Consider the following 19,308-nt stretch of genomic DNA (forward strand, 5'->3'; position numbering starts at 1 on the left):
GAGCCACCACACCCGGCTGTATTTACTTTTTTAAAAGTGGGAATAATGCTCCAGTACTTCCCTGTAGAGTTGCTGTGAAGATTGAGATGTAAAGCACCCTGTGTGAAGATGTGTAAATTTTCAGTCCTAGCAGGTTTCATTTCTTTCTTTAACAAAAAATCTAGGCCTACAAGCTGGGTGCACACCTTTAAGTTCAGGCTACTGAGGAGACTGCCACGAGCTATGCTGGCACCACTGACTGGGCAATGCAGTGAGACCCCATCCCTTCAATAAACAGCCCACAGGGACCAGGCACAGTGGTTCATGCCTGTAATCCCAGCACTTTGGGAGGCCAAGGTGGGCAGATCACTTGAGGCCAGGAATTCAAGACCAGTCTAGCCAATGTGGCGAAACCCTGTCTTTACTAAAAATATAAAAATTAGCTGAGTATGGTGGTGCATACCTGTAATTCCAGCTACTTGGGAGACTGAGGCATGAGAATCTTGAACCCTGGAGGCAGAGGTTGCAGTGAGTCAGAATCACACCACTGCACTCCAGCCTAGATGACAAACCGAGATGCTGTCTTCAAAAAAAAAAAAAAAAAACCTAAGCCTTCAGGAACATTGGGCTAGTACTGTGAAAAGCAGGAGTTTTAGACCTTTGTTAAAGATGTTCCCCAGGCCAGGCGTGGTGGCTCACATCTGTAATCCCAGCACTTTAGGAGGCTGAGTCTTGCAGATTGCTTGACTCCAGGAGTTTGAGACGAGCCTGGGCAACATGGCAAGACCCCATCTCTACAAAAAATTAGCCAGGCATGGTGGTGCACACCTGTGGTCCCAGCTACTTGGGAGGCTGAGGTGGGAGGATGACTTGAGCCAGGGAGGTCGTGACTGTAGTTAGCCAAGATTGTGCCACTGCACTCCAGCCTGGGTGACACAGTGAGACCCTGTCTCAATCAATCATTAAAATTAAAACAGTACCTCACGCCTGTAATCCCAGCGCTTTGGGAGGCCGAGGTGGGTGAATCACGAGGTCAAGAGATTGAGACCATCCTGGCCAACATTGTGAAACCCCATCTCTACTAAAAATAGAAAAATTAGCTGGGTGTGGTGGCAGGCGCCTGTATTCCCAGCTACTTGGGAGACTGAGGCAGGAGAATCACTTGAACCCGGAAGGCAGAGGTTGCAGTGAACCAAGATTGCACCACTGCACTTCAGCCTGGCAACAAAGCGAGACTCCATCTCAAAAAAAAAAAAAACATTAAAACAGGGCGGGCTCTGTGGCTCTGTGGCAATACTTTGGGAGGCCATAGTGGGCAGATCGCTTGGGCCCAGAAATTTGAGACCAGCCTGGGAAACATAGCAATACCTGTCTGTACAAATAAAATAACAAAATTTAGCTGTAGTGCCACGTGATCGTAGTCCCCGCTACTCGGAAGGTAGAGGCAAGAGAATTGCCTCTAGAACCAGGAGGTCAAGGTTATAGCGAGCCGTAATAGCACCACTGCGCTCCAGCCTGGGCAACAGAGCAAGACCTTGTCTCTAAAAAATAATTAATTAATTAAAATATTAAGAATAATAGTAATAAAGTCCCTTTCTGAAACCGTATCAGGAAATGTGGTTCTCTTATTCTTAACAAAAAAATATAGGTGTGCTGCTGTTGCCCCGTTGCAGGTCAGCCTTACCTGCCCCTGCCAGGCTTGGTGTTGGCACACCTTGGTTCAGGAAGTAAGCTGTGCCCTTATTTATGGAGGACTATTGTGGAAATCTAACCAAGAATCAAATCCAGACTCTGAGCCTGTTCCCCTCGAAGTTATTTACTTGGCCTTAGTTTAGAAAGGAGGTGCTGCAAGGTCCTACAACCCCAGCAAACCATCCCTTTAACAATAGCAGCCAGAAGAATCTTTTGAAATGTCAACCAGATGGTTGCATTTCCCACCTGATCAGCCTGGCTTTCCAAACTCCTCCCTTACAGCCTCAGTCCTACTGGGTGACCATGGTCCATTCTCAGCTCTCCCCCAGTGGGCTCCAGCCATACTGACTTTCTCAGCATGAGATAGACCCTCTCCTGCCCTGAAGCCTTCACCCTTGCTCTTCCCTCTGTACCCATACATAGCTGACTCCTCCTTTAAGACTCAGCTTAAATGTCACATCCTCTAATGGGCTCTCCTGGCCCCTAGTCTCTGTTAATATCTGTGTTTTTCAATAAAACATAAGCGTCATGAAGATAGAATCTGAGCCTAACTTGTTTGTTGCTGTATCTCCAGTGTCTCATACAAATGACAGAAATTCAGCAAATATTGGAAGAGCACATAAGTGAGTGAATAAGTAAGCTGGTCTGGAACTAAACTTGCCTCTGCCTCCCGCCCTTACTCAGATCTTATCCTGCACCACTTGATCTAAGTTTGTGTTTCCACCAATCTTACTAGTGTCCCACATCAGAAACCTAGAAGTCTTTCTAGGCTTCTGTCTCACCCTCATCTCTTTCATAGACTCTTCCAGTTGCTTCTCAACCATCTTTCTGTCTTTGGTCTCAAGCTCATTAATTAATGGAAGTATTCTGACACATTGCTGCACTATCCAGGCCTCCTCCATGGCCTTTCAATATTGAGAGCAGCAGATGCACGATTTTATTGCTCGCTATATCAGAAAAATTGTGCAGAGGACACCCTCAGCTGTGTGTTTATTTGTAGGTTACATGTGTGCTACTGTTGTAACGTAACATTGCAAAACATACACAGATACAGAAAACTTTTTTTTTTTTTTTTTGAGACGGAGTCTCGCTCTGTCGCCCAGGCTGGAGTGCAGTGGCCGGATCTCAGCTCACTGCAAGCTCCGCCTCCTGGGTTTACACCATTCTCCTGCCTCAGCCTCCCGAGTAGCTGGGACTGCAGGCGCCCACCACCTCGCCCGGCTAGTTTTTTGTATTTTTTAGTAGAGACGGGGTTTCACCGTGTTAGCCAGGATGGTCTCGATCTCCTGAGCTCATGATCCGCCCGTCTCAGCCTCCCAAAGTGCTGGGATTACAGGCTTGAGCCACCGCGCCCGGCCAATACAGAAAACTTAAAAGAGTATAATGAGGCCGGGCACGGTGGCTCACACCTGTAATCCCAGCACTTTGGGAGGCCGAGGCAGGTGGATCACGAGGTCAGGAGATCGAGACCATCCCGGCTAACATGGTGAAACACCACCTTTACTAAATATACAAAAAATTAGCGGGGCGAGGTGGCGGGCGCCTGTAGTCCCAGCTACTTGGGAGGCGGAGCTTGCAGTGAGCCAAGATGGTGCCACTGCACTCCAGTCTGGGCAACAGAGCAAGATTCTGTCTCAAAAAAAAAAAAGAGGGGAGTATAATGAAATGAATCATACTTTAAAATATACTGTTTTATTCAAGTGAGGTAAAAAAATTTTTTTTTTTTTTAGGCAGTCTCTGTCACCCAGACTGAACTGCAATAGCGTGATCATAGCTCACTGCAGCCTCTACCTCCCAGGCTCAAGAAATCCTCCCACCTCAGCCTCCCAAGTAGCTGAGACTACAGGCACATACCACCACACCCAGCTATATATTTTTGTATTTTTTGTAGAGGTGGGGTCTCACTGTGTTGCCCAGGCTGGTCTCAAATTCCTGGACTTAAGTGATCTGCCCACATCGGCTTCCCAGAGTGCTAAGACTACAAGCGTGAGCCACTGTGCCCGGCCCAAAATAATTTTATTTAATGAGATGAAAACTTTCTGTGCTTATTAAAATAGGAATCTATCGAACTATGTTTCATTGTTGAAATGTTTGGTTTTGGCCGGGCGCGGTGGCTCAAGCCTGTAATCCCAGCACTTTGGGAGGCCGAGACGGGCGGATCACGAGGTCAGGCGATCGAGACCATCCTGGCTAACACGATGAAACCCCGTCTCTACTAAAAGATACAAAAAACTAGCCGGGCGTGGTGGCGGGCGCCTGTAGTCCCAGCTACTCGGGAGGCTGAGGCAGGAGAATGGCGTGAACCCGGGAGGCGGAGCTTGCAGTGAGCCGAGATCGGGCCACTGCAATCCAGCCTGGGCGACAGAGCGAGACTCCGTCTCAAAAAAAAAAAAAAAAAAAAAAAGAAATGTTTGGTTTGAGCATTGGTTCTGAGGTTCAGATGCTTGGCTTTAATGGCTTTCATTGCTGGAAAAGCATTTCACTAAGATGTAGATCCCAGTAGGAGAAGCACTTTATTGGTTGCATGGAGGTTCTGATTACTCATGGCATTTACTGTAGTCAATCCCATGAAGTTGTCAGCTCCTCAAAGAATCCTTGTCTGACTCACCTCTTTCTCCTCCGCATGCATATGCATGCTCCCCTGCCGTGTGTGCATGCACGTTACACTGAACTTCCATTATGCTGTACTTGATTTGCCCCAATATGTAACTCTGTTGGTAGAATGCACTCCTTGAAGGCAAGGACCAAGCCTTATTCGGCTCATATGTGCATTCTTGACTTAGGAAAACTAGAGGTTCTTGGATTCCCTTAGTGAAAGGAAAGAAAGTCCACTGAATCTACCTGAGCTTTGATTTTGTTGAACTTTATTGATTCTCAGGGGTTCCAGCATAAACCCCTGAGATTTAAGGGATTCCGTCTTAAAATCAGTGTCTTTCTGGACCTTCTGTATGTCATTTGGGTCTATGGGTGGGGAGGACCAGAATCTTTGACAACTGGAAGACACAGATGGCCTGGAAGCCCATGGTCCTGTGGTCCCTCGCTGAGCATTTGCGAATAGTCAAGTGTCCGGGCCTTTTACCTCAAGAGTGCTGGGGATTTATAGTCTCACCATTGTTGTTTTGTTTTGTTTTGTTTTTTTGAGACAGAATGTCACTCTTATTGCCCAGGCTGGAGTGCAATGGTGTGATCTCAGCTCACCGAAATCACTGCCTCCTGGGTTCAAGCTGTTCTGCCTCAGCCTCTTGAGTAACTGGGATTACAGGCATGCACCACCATGCCTGGCTAATTTTGTATTTTTAGTAGAGATGGGGTTTCCCCTGTTGGTCAGGCTGGTCTCAAACTCCCAACCTCAGGTGATCCACCCACCTCGGCCTCACAAAGTGCTGGGATTACAGGCGTGAGCCACCGCGCCCGGCCCAGTCTCACCATTTTTTGAGGTGACAGAACAGAGGGCTGAAATTTCTGAAGCTACTTCTGGATTGACCACAGCCTAATGCCCTGTGGCATGTCAGTGACTTCTCTCCCCTAGAGAGTTAGTTGACAGGTTTCACTGGAGGAACCATTTTAAAAGTAAGGGAGCAGTTTGTACTGTATTCTGCTTCTGAGACAAGGGTGGATGGAAGTCAGCAACTGAAATCTAGCGTGCACAGGGACGGACACCTTCCAGGTGGCTTTGCAAGGAAGGCAAGGAAACAAACACAGAACCTGGTGACTGGCTTGTGGGCTCAGATTTTCTTTTGGATTCTTTACCAACAGACCCAAAGGTCTCAAGATTATTATCACTTGCTGGGCTTGGAGGAGGTGATGGCCGGATACATTTGTCTACTAGTTCTTGAGAAAGCTGTGTTTATGTGAAGAAATTTCAGCTCCCTGATAAGGTCATCTGGAATTGAATTTAATCTTCTGCTTTATTCATTAATCATTATCCAGGCAGCAGAAAATGAATAAAGGAAGACTGAAGTGTTTATGTTGTAAAGTGAAGACCTCATGAACAGTCAAAACACTTTAATGTATTTTGAGGACCAAAGGGCATCATAAACTTAAACAGCAACCTCCCTGATGACATGAAGAACGTGGCCTGGCGGCTGTTTGTTAACAAACTACCCGGCCGGGCGCGGTGGCTCAAGCCTGTAATCCCAGCACTTTGGGAGGCCGAGACGGGCGGATCACGAGGTCAGGAGATCGAGACCATCCTGGCTAACACGGTGAAACCCCGTCTCTACTAAAAATACAAGAAAATTAGCCGGGCGAGGTGGTGGGCGCCTGTAGTCCCAGCTACTTGGGAGGCTGAGGCAGGAGAATGGCGTGAACCCGGGGGGGCGGAGCTTGCAGTGAGCCGAGATCGCGCCACTGCACTCCAGCCTGGGGCACAGAGCAAGACTCCGTCTCAAAAAAAAAAAAAAAAAAAAAAAACTACCCAACATGCATGCTCCTTCCCCACTGAGAGGGCGGGAGCTGCCTGCCTGCTTGTTGTATTTGGGATGATGGTAAACTCCGCGGTTTCCACCAATCGGAAAGGCACAAGGTGATAGAAAGTGTGGTCCCGCTCGATGGCCACGATACACTGTTCTTCTTGTTTTGAGGTTACTTGTCAAAGTGTACTTTGCCTTCCAAAATGGTCCTTTGGGGCTTTCTTGTAAACCACAGATTGAAGAATGTGGTTATCATGTTAAACATGCAAGATGCTGGACACAGTGGCTCACGCCTGTAATCCCAGCACTTTGTTTGTTTGTGACTGAATCTTGCTCTGTCATCCAGGCTGGAGTGTAGTGGCACGATCTCGGCTCACTGCAACCTTCACCTCCTGGGTTCAAGCAATTCTCCTGTCTCAGCTTCCGGAGTAGCTGGGATTACAGACGCCCGCCACCATGCCCAGCTAATTTTCGTATTTTTAGTAGAGACGAGGTTTCACCATGTTGCCCAGGCTGATCTTGAACTCCTGACCTCAGGTAATCCGCCCCACTCGGCCTTCCAAAGTGCTGGAATTACAGGCATGAGCACTGGTAGTCCCAGCTACCCAGGAGGCTGAGGTGGGAGATCGCTTGAGCCCAGGACATGGAGGTTGCAGTGAGCCGAGATCTCACTCCAGCCTGGGTGACAGAGCGCGACCCTGACTCAAAAAAAAATAAAGAAAAGAAAAGAAAAAACGTTCAAGAGCATTTCTTCCTAATATGCGTAAGCATTTGTTGAGTTTAGGAGCAAAGCCTATCTGTGCCTGAGAGGAGGGAACTACAATTTAGTAAAATTTATACTTCTTAGAAGAGAGAGTACATTTTAAAGACACTACACAGAGAGAGCTCCAAGTGTTAAACTCCGCAGCCTGCTATTTGCTTGCCTTATTTTAATTGTAGGTTTCGTATCTAGCTACATAGTCTTGTCTTTTTTTTTTTTTTTTTTTTTTCCCCAGACAGTCTTGCTCTGTTGCCCAAGCTGGAGTGCAGTGGTGCGATCTCTGCTCACTCACTGCAACCTCTGCCTCCCTGCGTCAAGGAATTCTGCCTCAGCCTCACAGGGATTGCCTCAGCTGGGATTATAGGCATGTGCCACCACGCCCGGCTAATTTTTGTATTTTTAGTAGACACAGGGTTTCACCCGTGTTGGCCAGGCTGGTCTCGAACTTCTGACCTCAGGTGATCCCTCCGCCTCGGCCTCCCAAAGTGCCACATAGTCTTTTCAAAAGACGTTTCAGCTATGTTCTCCCGGGGCCCTTGGGCTCTTCAGTAAGAAGCGCCCTGGCTGAAAACCCACACGTTCACCTACAGAAGAAGCACTGTGATGTAGAGGGTGAGCAAGGCAGAGGGCCTCACAGTGGCCCTCACACACACCTGGCTCCAGGTTGGCCAGGCCATTTTGCCCTTGTGGGCCTGTGCCTCACTTCAAAAATGGGGTTTCTTCCCTTATGAAGAAGACCCATGAATTAATAACGGAATTGCCAGGAATGCTAAAAACTGTCTAAATGCCATGTATTGTTTTCAAGCTGTTACTCCTGGAAGGGGCTGGGTTGGCATTGTTTTAGAGGTTAGGAGCCAAACATCAGCTCATCTATTCTCCAGCTGTTGTTTATCCTCCAGCTTCCTGCAATAGTCAGGCACAAGGTCTTAGAAAAATGGGTTTGTGCTACTGTATGTTTTGGGGGGCAATAGGCACACTAATATGTATCACCTTTGTTTACTGACTGGGATGCAGGTGGGGGACCAGAGCACTTCCGCATCCCTCGGAAACAGTGGTATTTAAATGTAGTATGTCCCTTCAGTTCCTCTCTGCCCCCCCCCCCCCCCCCCCCTTGTTTTGGCCTTTTTTTTTTTTTTTTTTTTTTTTTTTGAGATGGAGTCTGGCTCTGTTGCCCAGGCTAAAGTGCAGTGGTGTGATCTCTGCCCACTGCAACCTCCACCTCCCAGGTTCGAGTGATTCTCCTGCATCAGCCTCCCAAGTAGCTGGGATTACAGTCACCAGCCACCACGCCTGGCTAATTTTTGTATTTTTAGTAGAGATGGGGTTTCGCCATGTTGGCTAGGCTGGTCTCGAACTTCTCACCTCAAATGATTTGCCTGCCTTGACCTCCCAAAGTGTGGGATTATAGGCGTGAGCCACTGTGCCCAGCCTGATTGAGCCTTTTTACGACATCCCACCAAAAGGATCAGGTTCTGAGCTCCCTCAGCAGTCTGTTCCATTTGTCTCCCTTTTTAAGTTCTTTTTATTAGATATTACACATATAGTATAAAATTCAGAATGTACAAAAGGGCCAGGCACAGCAGCTCGTCTCCACACCCGCCAGTCGTACTTCCTTCCTTGCTCTCAAGTCAGTCCCCTTGTCTTCCTGTCCTTGCCCACCACCCTGGTCTGGGCATTGGTGGCTTCTTCCCGAGTGGCTTTACTAGCTCCTGTCTTTTGCATGTTCACTCTTTCCTCCCTCCAGTGTTTTCCACCCAGAATGATTTTTTTAAAAAGATATACCTGATTCTGTTGCTTCCATACTTGGCACCTTTTGGTGACTTCCTAGTGCTCATAGGATAAAGAACAAACTGCTCCTCATGCCCTTCAAGGCCTTGCCTGGTCAGGTGCTTGCAGGCCTCCAGGGCCGTTCTCACTGTCTGCAGTCCAGCCATAGGAACTGAACATGTCCGGCTTTGCCTGCCAGAGTCTTCTCTTGCTGTCCATTGTCTGGAGTGTTGATCTCTTTTCGCTGCCCCATCTAATTGTTGTTAACTCGTCTTTTGGATCTCAGGCTTCACTTCCTCAAGCCTTCACTGTCTCCCCAGACTAACTGACAGCACTGTCACTATAACTTATTAGTGTTATAATTTCGGCTTTCGCCTGTGATCATTGGATTAACATTTCTTTAAATTATTCGTATTGATGTGGGATAGTTTCTGGACATATGAAAGCATTTTATAAACTATAAAGGATCCTAGAATAAAGGTGGTGATTCTTTAGCATGCATGTTTATATATGAAGTGAAACTTTTTTTGAGACGGAGACTCTTTTGCCCAGGCTGGAGGGCAGTGGCGCTATCTTGGCTCACTGCAAGCTCTGTCTCCCGGGTTCACACCATTCTCCTGCCTCAGCCTCCCGAGTATCTGGGACTACAGGTACCCGCCACCAAGCCCGGCTAATTTATTTATTTATTTATTTATTTATTTTTAATTTTTAGCAGAAATGGGATTTCAGTTAGCCAGGATGGTCTCAATCTCCTGACCTCGTGATCTGCCCATTTCAGACTCCTAAAGTGCTGGGTTTACAGGCATGAGCCACCGTGCCCAGTCTGAAGTGAAACTTTTAAGTGTGGCATCCGTGCTGATGAGCGATGGGCAGCAGAGGAAAGTCTCCCTTAGGAGCCCCTGATGAACTGAAGTAGGCTATTCTTCAATCCAGTAGAAGCGCATTTTGGATGCCAGCATGTGGGCACAAGGATTTTGCAGAGATTAACAAGATCCAGACAGGCCCTTCCAAGCAGCTCGTGCTACTGTGTTTTTAAAACCCACGATTGCCCAAGATCAGTCTCCTTTGGTTTTTTCACATGGCCCAGAGCATTTTAGAAAAAGCCTTATGCAAATTAGGTGATGGGAGCAACACTTCCTTTTGATCTAGGGAGAGAAATTTTTCCTTGTGCATCCTTCTAATGATTCTTACCACTCCCCTCACCTTCCCCAACTCTTTCTCTTTTTTTAAGGGACAGGGTCTCACTGTGTTGCCCAGGCTGGTCTCAAACTCCTGACCTGCCACAGCCTCCCAAAGTGCTGGTACTACAGACGTGAGTCACCTGGCCCTGCCACCTCTTACCTCTTCTATTAAAAGATGTCTTTAGAAGTATCCCCCCTGAAAAGGAGAGGCATCCTGAGATAATTCAAGCCAAGTAAAGCTCATTTCATATCCCTTTTGTTGAACAGGAACTTCTGTGGTGTCCACTCACCAGGAGTTGTCTTTGTGTCTGTCCTTTATCCCCAGGAAACCTGTAGGAAGTGTCAGGGACTTTGGAAAGAACATAATGGCCTCACCTGTGAAGAGCTGGCTGAAAAAGATGACATCAAGTACCGTACCTCTATGTGAGTAACAGAATTCAGAGGGGCTATGGGCTGATTCTCAACTTCCCCATTAACCTGCTTTTTGGCAGAGAGGGCACACAATTGTGGGAAGAACACGCTTGAGCCACCCAAGTCTGGAGTGATCTTGGGGAAGTGACCTAACCCCGAGCCTCTGCTTCCTCATCTCTGCAGCCTCATGGAGTTATTTCAGTAGACAAATTAACATATAAATGCCTGGCACATGTGAATTCAATAAACGATGGTCCCCCTTTTCCTTATTTTCTAAATAAGCAAGTAGCATGTTTTAATTAGCTTAGACTGCACTGATGTTGCTTATGTCTGTGTTACAGTATACTGTTGGTCTGAGACCTAAGTAGAATTGCCCACCTCCAGAATACAAAATGATACACCTATGCTAATAATAACCATTACTTGTATAGTCCTCTCTACGTGGCTGAGCACGTTACAGATATTCACTTTTTAAAATGCAGGCCGGGTGCTGTGGCTCACGCCTGTAATCCCAGCACTTTGGGAGGCCGAGGCTGGTGGATCACAAGGTCAGGAGATCGAGACCATCCTGGCCAACATGGCGAAACCCCATCTCTACTAAAAGTACAAAAATTAGGCCGGGCGCGGTGGCTCAAGCCTGTAATCCCAGCACTTTGGGAGGCCGAGACGGGCGGATCACGAGGTCAGGAGATCGAGACCATCCTGGCTAACACGGTGAAACCCCGTCTCTACTAGAAAAATACAAAAAAACTGGCCGGGCGAGGTGGCGGGCGCCTGTAGTCCCAGCTACTCGGGAGGCTGAGGCAGGAGAATGGCGTGAACCCAGGAGGCGGAGCTTGCAGTGAGCTGAGATCTGCCACTGCACTCCAGCCTGGGTGACAGAGTGAGACTCTGTCTCAAGAGAAAAAAAAAAAAAAAAAGTACAAAAATTAGCTGAGTGGTGGCACTTGCCTGTAATCCCAGCTACTTGGAAGGCTGAGGCAGGAGAATTACTTGAACCCAGGAGGTGGAGGTTGCAGTGAGCCAAGATCGTGCTACTGCACTCCAGCCTGGCAACAGAGTGAGACTCTGTCTCAAAAAAAAAAAAAAAAAAATGCAATGACTAAAGTACTACTGAAATCTCTTTCTCTCTCTCGTAACAATCTAGACTTGCCACGCAGCTGAGGGTGCATATCTGTCTCCTGATGTTATTCAGAGATTGTCTCACAGCCAGGCGTGGTAGCTCAGGCCTGTAATCCTGGCATTTTGGGAGGCCAAGCAGGCGGATCACTTGAGCTCACGAATTTGAGACCAGCCTGGGCAACATGACAAAACCTCATCTCTACAAAAAATAAAAAAGTAAAATTATCCAGAAGTGGTAGGCACGCACTTGTAGTCCCAGCTACTCAGGAGGCTGAGGCAAGAGAATTGCTTGAACCAGGGAGGCAGAGGTTGCAGTGAGCCAAGATCGCACCTCTGCACTCCAGCCTGGGCGACAGAGGGAAACTCTATCTCAAAAAAGAAAAAAAGAGAGAGATTGTCTAACTGCTTTACCCTTCCCTGAGGGTGGTATTCTCATCTGCATGATTATAACTAGATTGTGGCCACATTTACACTCAAACCTAAAGAAAGTGGGAAATAGGTAAGTTGCCAAGTAGGCAGCTTTTCTTGATGTTGTGAGTGATACAGTAATTATATACGTATATCTCACTTCGGCTCGTACCACATTGGTCTAGATTATCACATGGGCAAGGCAGGCACCATATATAGCCTGTAGTTGGGTGACTTTATGTCCAGTTTAAATATAATGGATATGGAAGGAGTTTGGTACTCAGAAAATGAAGTGGGCAATGGCAATTTGGGCAGTTTCCCAAGTATGCAGCACAGGTGGATACCATTATCCTTCTCTTACAGATGAGGCAACTGAGCCCATGTGATTTGCCCTTGGTTGTACCGTTAAGGACCTTGAGATGGGGAGGTTACCTGGATTATCCGAGTAGACCCAGTCTAATTACAAATCCTTAAAAGCAGAGAGCCCTTAGTATGGGATGAAGAGTCAGACAAGTGTAAGAAGGACTTGACCGCCCCTCGTTACTGGCTTTGAAGATAGATGAAGGTGGCCATGAGCCAAGGATTGAGGCAGCCTATAGAAGTTAGGAACAACCCTCAGCTGACAGCCACCAACCCAGCTCACAGGCGTGAGCCACCAACCCTGTAGGACCCTGGTCCTACCACCTCAACTGAATTCTACAAACGACTGAATTCTGCAAACAACCCAAATGAGCAGCAAAGATACTTTCTCCTCAGGTCTCCAGGAAGGAATGCAGCCCTGTGGTCAGGCATCTGAACTGCTCCAGGACTCAACAGCAGGCTGTGAGATGTTTCTTGGAAGGAGAATCACTTACAACGCACAGCCTTCATTCTGAGTGTCCTGTCCATTCCTGTCACTGGGTCCCACTCAGCATATTGGTCTGCCACACATAGCCCATAACTGGGTCCTATTTAAACCTGGCAGCCTTTTAAATCAGCAGTAAGTGGATAAGAGCAGAACATCCAAATGTGATATATGTTGATTCCAAAAATCAAAAACAGCCTCCCAAATGTTGGGCTTCTTCCTTAGTGATAGAGGATGCTTCTACCATGAGTCTAGCTTTGGAAGGGATATCATGATACAGATGCCTGACCTCCAGACCACCAGAACTTCATAGGGATTACACATTCCTACATTCAAGGGATATCTCTCTCACCTTCTGGCATTCATGTAGCATATTAATACATCCTACCATACTTGCTACTTCCTGTTCACCAGGTTCTATCTGCATGTGTCGTTCAGGTGGTAGAACAGTGTGTTATCCTGTTGGATGATAGATAATCAAGGTCCTCACTGGCTGCTGGTTTTCTCTGATTATTGAACAGACAGGAAAAGCATTTTCCAAATCAGTCACGGCATACCAGTTGCCAGGGCTGTTTGTTTGTTCTGGTGAGAAACAACATCTGGAACAGCAGCCACATCTAGTCAGCATCTTTTGAGGCTTAGAGTACACTGTCCTCCAAGAGCCATTCTTCTGTACAAGCCAAATGAAAAGTAAAAAGAGACATGAGAGAATCATCGCCTCTGCATCTTACAAGTCTTTGATGGTGGTGCTAGTCTTGAAGATGCCCAAAGGAATCTGGTAGTATGTTTTCTTTAGAGAGAGGGTGTTCCAGGGGCTTCAACTTGCCTTATCATACAGCCCCACTGGGACCAAAGAGCCACAGAGTCCTGCCAAATGTCAGAACTTTTTTTTCCCCCGTTGAGACAGAGTCTTATTCTGTCATCCAGGCTGGAATGCATTGGCACAATCACAGCTCACCTCAGCCTTGACCCCCCAAGCTTGAGTGATCCTCCCTCCCTCTCTTTCTTTCTTTTCTTCTTTTTTTTTTAGACAGAGTCTCCCTCTGTCAACTAGGTTGGAGTGCCTTGGCTCACTGTGACCTCCGCCTCCCGGGTCAAGCGATTCTCCTGCCTCAGCCTCCCGAGTAGCTGGGATTACAGGCGCCTGCCACCTCGCCCAGCTGATTTTTGAATTTTTAGTAGAGACAGGGTTTTACCTTGTTGGCCATGGTTGGCCAGGCTGGTCTCGATTCCTGACCTCAAGTGATCCCACCGCCTCAGCCTCCCAAAGTGCTGGGATTACAGGTGTGAGCCACCGCGCCCGCCCGGCCGTCCGTTTCTTATTTTTAAACTGCTATAGTACTTTCAAGCAAATCCAAATCCCTGACAGCATGTCATTTCTCCCATAAAAATTTTTCTTCTATAGCGCTTACCTTTATGACCACCAATAATACTAAAATTAAAATTTTAAGTCTTTGATATCTCGTACTAATTTCACAGTTCTGCTAATTATCTCAAATTAGCTTTACATGTGTACTGCAGTTAGTTTGTTCAGGTTAGGATCAAACGAGATTCATTGCATTTGATAATTATTTCTCTTAAGTCTCTTTTAATGAGGATACTCTCTCTTCCCGACACACTGTGTTATGCCATTCACTTACTGAAAAAAGTAAGGATAATTGGCCTGTAGAATGTCTTCTAGAGTTGGCTGGTTTCCCATGGTATTATTTAACTTGTTGTTCTGTCTCCTGCATTTTCTTTTTTTTTTTTTTTCTTTTTGAGATGAAGTCTTGCTCTGTCACCCAGGCTGGAGTGCAGTGGCGCTATCTCGGCTCACTGCAAGCTCCACCTCCCAGGTTCATGCCTCAGCCTCCTGAGTAACTGGGACTACAGATATGTGCCATGTGTGCCACCATACCCGACTAATTTTTTGCATTTTTAGTAGAGATGGGGTTTCACCATGGTAGCCAGGATGGTCTCGATCTTCAGACCTCATGATCTACCCTCCTCTGCCTCCTAAAGTGCTGGGATTACAGACGTGAGCTGCCACGCCTGGCCCCGCTTTTTATTTTTATTTTTATTTTTTTTCTTTTGAGATGGAGTCTCGCCCTGTCACCCAGGCTGGAGTGCAGTGGCAGTGGTGAGATCTCAGCTCACTGCAACCTCCGCCTCTGGCCTCAAGCAATTCTCATGCCTCAGCCTCCCGAGTAGCTGGGATTATAAGCATGTACCACCATGCTTGGCTAATTTACAAAAATAACTTTTAAAAGTCACTAAACAATCACAAACCTTACAAAAAGCAACCTGTTTTCTAGGCTCTTCTCATAGTATAATATTCAAAATATCCAGTTTTCAACAATAATTTATAAACCAAACAGGAAAGAATGGCCCATTCACAGGGAAAAAAGTAGTTGATAGAAACCATCTCTGAGGACACATTGGGTGTACTAGACAAATGCTTTGAATCAACTGTCTTAAATATGCTCAGAAAGCCAGGTGAAACCATGAGCAAAGAACTAAAGGAAACCAGGAGCACAGTGTATGAACAAGTAGAGAGTATAGATAGAAATTAAGAAACTTGGCTCAAGCCTGTAATCCCAGCACTTTGGGAGGCCGAGACGGGTGGATCACGAGGTCAGGAGATCGAGACCATCCTGGCTAACACGGTGAAACCCCGTCTCTACTAAAAAATACAAAAAACTAGCCGGGCGTGGTGGCGGGTGCCTGTAGTCCCAGCTACTTGGGAGGCTGAGGCAGGAGAATGGCATGAACCCGGGAGGCGGAGCTTGCAGTGAGCTGAGATCCAGCCATTGCACTCCAGCCTGGGCGGCAGAGCGAGACTCCGTCTCAAAAAAAAAAAAAAAAAAAGAAATTAAGAAACTGGCCAGGCGCAGTGGCTCACGCCTATAATCCCAGCACTTTGGGAGGCCGAGATGGGCAGATCACTTGAGGTCAGGAGTTCAAGACCAGCCTGGCCAACATGGTGAAACCCGTCTCTACTGAAAACACAAAAATTAGCTGGGTGTGGTGGTGGTTGCCTATAGTCCCAGCTACTTGGGAGGCTGAGGCAGGAGAATCGTTTGAACCTGGGAGGTGGAGGTTGCAGTGAGCTGAGATTGCGCCACTGCACACAAGCCTGGCGACAGAGCAAGACTCCATCTCAAAAAAAAAAAAAAAAAGAAATTAAGAAACCAACAAATATTGTACCCCAAAATTACAATAGCTGAACTGAATTCCATTAGAGGAATTCAGAAGCAGATTTGAGCAGGCCGAAGAATCAAAGATCTTGAAGATACAGCTGTTGAAATTATACAATTGGAGGAGGAGCAGAAAGAAAAATCAATGAAGAAAAGTGAATAGAGCCTAAGGGACCTATAGAACTTCATCAGATATACCAATATTCACATTAAGGGGAAGCCCAAAGGAGAACAGAGAGCAAAATGAACAGAAAGAATATTGAAGAAATAATGGCTGAAAACTTCCCAAATCTGATGAAGAACAAGAATCTATACATCCAAGAAGCTGAATGAATTCCAAGTAGGATGAACTCAAAAGAAGTCCACACCACGATACATCAGAGTCAAACTGTTCAAAGCCAAAGACACATAGAAAATCTTGAAAGCAATAAGGGAACGACCCAATCAGAAAATAGGCAAACAGGCCGGGCGTGGTGGCTCATGCCTGTAATCCCAGTACTTTGGGAGGCTGAGGCGGGTGGATCACGAGATGAGGAGTTCGAGATCAGCCTGGCCAATATGGTGAAACCCCATGTCTACTAAAAATGCAAAAATTAGCCAGGCGTGCTGGCGCATGCCTGTAGTTCCAGCTACTCGGGAGGCTGAGGCTGGAGAATCGCTTAAACCTGGAAAATGGAGGTTGCAGTGAGCTGAGATCACGCCACTGCACTCTAGCCTGGGCAACAGAGCAAGACTCCATCTCAAAAAAAAAAGAAAAAGAAAAGAAAATAGGCAAACAGCTAGGCACAGTGGCTCACGCATGTAATCCCAACACTTTAAGAAGCCAAGGTCAAGCAGATAGCTTAAACCCAGGAGTTTAAGACCAGCCTAGACAACATGGTGAAACCCAGTCTGTACAAAAAATTTAAAAATAACAGCATGGTGGCGTTAACCTATATTCCCAGCTACTCAGGAGGCTGAGGTGGGAAATCACTGGAGCCCAGGAGGCAGAAGTTGCAGTGAGCTGAGACTATACTACTGCACTCCAGCCTGGATGACAAAGTAAGACTCTGTCTCAAAAAAAAGCATGGGCAAACAATGTGAATTGGTATTTATCCAAAAAGATGTACGAATGACCAACAAACACATGAAAGCATGCTGAACGTCATTAGTCATTACGAAAATACAAATCGAACTATGGTAAGATAACACTTCACACCTATTAGGATGACTATAATGAAAACAGTGGAAAAAAACAAATGTTGACATGGATATAGAAGAAATGACACCAGTGTACATTGAGGTGGTAGTAGAAAATAGTACAGCCACCATAGTTAACAGTTGGCTTTCCCCGGCCGGGCGCGGTGGCTCAAGCCTGTAATCCCAGCACTTTGGGAGGCCGAGACAGGCGGATCACGAGGTCAGGAGATCGAGACCATTCTGGCTAACACGGTGAAACCCCGTCTCTACTAAAAAAAATACAAAAAACTAGCCGGGCGATGTGGCGGGCGCCTGTAGTCCCAGCTACTCGGGAGGCTGAGGCAGGAGAATGGCGTGAACCCAGGAGGCGGAGCTTGCAGTGAGCTGAGATCCGGCCACTGCACTCCAGCCTGGGCGACAGAGCGAGACTCCGTCTCAAAAAAAAAAAAAAAAAAAAAAACAGTTGGCTTTCCCCAATAAGTTAAACATAGAATTACCACGTGACCCAGCAGTTCCACTCTCAGGTACTCACCCAACTTGAGTGAAAACAAGTGTCCATACAAAATTTGTGCAATAATGTTCATTTAACCACAATTCACAATAGCCAAAAAGCAAAAATAATCCATCAACTGATGAATAAACAAATGTGATACATTCAGACACGCCAAGTGAAAGAAGACAGGCACAAAAGCATATGTATGATTTCCATTCCTGTCTTTTTTTTTTTTTTTTTTTTTTTTTTCCTTTTTTTGTGGAGAACGGGGTCTCGCTATATTACCCAGGCAGGTCTCGAACTCCTGGGCTCAAGCTATCCTCCCGCCTCTGCCTCCCTGAGAGCTGGGATTACAGGCGTGAGCCACCGCGCCCGGCATGATTTCCATTCCTATGAAATATCAGAGGTATATGGGCATTTGCCTAGCCTCAGAATGGCAATCTATAGAGCCCAAAAGCAAGTTGTGGGCTGCAGGGCGGGGAGGAATGGGGAATGCCTGCTTAATGGGTACAGGGTTTCCTTTTGGGGTTTTAAAAGTCTTGGAACTAGGTGGTGATATTGATTGTATAACATCGTGAATACTCAAAATATCCCTGAATTGCATGTTAGAATGGTTTAAACAGTCAATTTTATGTGCATTTTACCACAACAAAACAATAAATACACACATACATCCTCACACTCACAAAGGGGATGGGCTAAGATCTGAAGGGCACGGCTCCCAGAGAGGAGTTACCCACACGCTGGCTGGTGGTGAGCGCAGATAACTACAGGAGTGCGGGCTGTCGCTGACTGCGTAGAGGAGGCCCTGAGCCTTCCTGTGTGAGCGCAAGGTCAGCAACCACAGTCACAGCCCCGGCTTCTCTTCCTGTCCTGCCCCAGGAGCACATCCTGCGAGGCTGTTTCCTGCCTGATTGAGAATCTAGTTGCCAAACCACCTTTTCTCTGAAGGAATCAACCATGATTTTTCCCCCGTTTCACTGTTCACTTTTATATTACTGGCTAGGTAGTCACCACATCCCATAACAACACTCCATTCTGGCCCTATCCAGTAGTACACTTACAAATGCAGAAGCAAAGGACTTGAGTAGATGTGCAGTGTTGAATAGCTGTTTGAACATTTCAGCAATGTTGAGTTGCAGGTGTGCTTTATGTATTCTTCTGTCCATTTTAGGGGAGCCTTTTCTTCTCCCTCCATACTCATTATTATTTCATGTCAGTGCCAGGATGAGCAAGCAAGTAGACCGTCTTTCCAAGCCTTCGTGAAAAGACTGTAACCTTAATTTTTTACAGCCTCTTCTCTCCCTGAGCAGCTTCCCAGGGAAAGTCAGCCAGCCCCAGGCAGCTGGAGTGCCACAACTTAAAGCCACACCTCAGTCTCAGGGTGCTCTTACAAAGGAGGTTTGTGCTGTAGAAAATTGCAGTTGTGTTTGGGCAGATAGCTTTTCAAATTGAAAAGTTTTTCATTAGAACTTTGAGTCTAGCCGGGCGCAGTGGCTCACACTTGTAATCTCAGCACTTTGAGAGGCCGAAGCAGGCAGATCACTTGAGGTCAGGAGTTTGAGGCCAGCGTGGCCAACATGGTGAAACCTCATCTCTACTAAAAATACAAAAATTAGCCGGGCATTAAATTAGCCAGGTGTGGTGGTGTGGTGGCACACAACTGTGATCCCAGCTACTTGGGAAGCTGAGGCATGAGAATTGCTTGAACCCAGGAGATGGAGGTTGCAGTGAGTCTCAAAAAAAAATTTTAAAAATCGACCAGGCACAGTGGCTCACGCCTGTAATCCCAGCACTTTGGGAGGCCAAGGCAGGTGGATCACCTGAGATCGAGAGTTCCAGACCAGCCTGGCCAACATGGTGAAACCCCATTTCTACTAAAAA

General features: G+C 46.7%; 1 protein-coding gene across 2 annotated transcripts in view; it reads left to right on the forward strand.

Moving 5' to 3' along the window:
- Window positions 1-19,308, forward strand: part of RNF216 (ring finger protein 216) — a 164,623-nt gene that overhangs the window by 119,731 nt on the left and 25,584 nt on the right. For both annotated transcript variants that reach the window (XM_025401926.1, XM_025401927.1), the window contains exon 14: window positions 10,117-10,214. In XM_025401926.1, coding sequence (XP_025257711.1) covers window positions 10,117-10,214 — 98 coding nt within the window. The remainder of the gene's footprint in view (window positions 1-10,116; window positions 10,215-19,308) is intronic.

The sequence above is a fragment of the Theropithecus gelada genome, chromosome 11 (assembly GCF_003255815.1).
Source record: "Theropithecus gelada isolate Dixy chromosome 11, Tgel_1.0, whole genome shotgun sequence".
In the NCBI taxonomy this organism is placed as follows: Eukaryota; Metazoa; Chordata; class Mammalia; order Primates; family Cercopithecidae; genus Theropithecus; species Theropithecus gelada.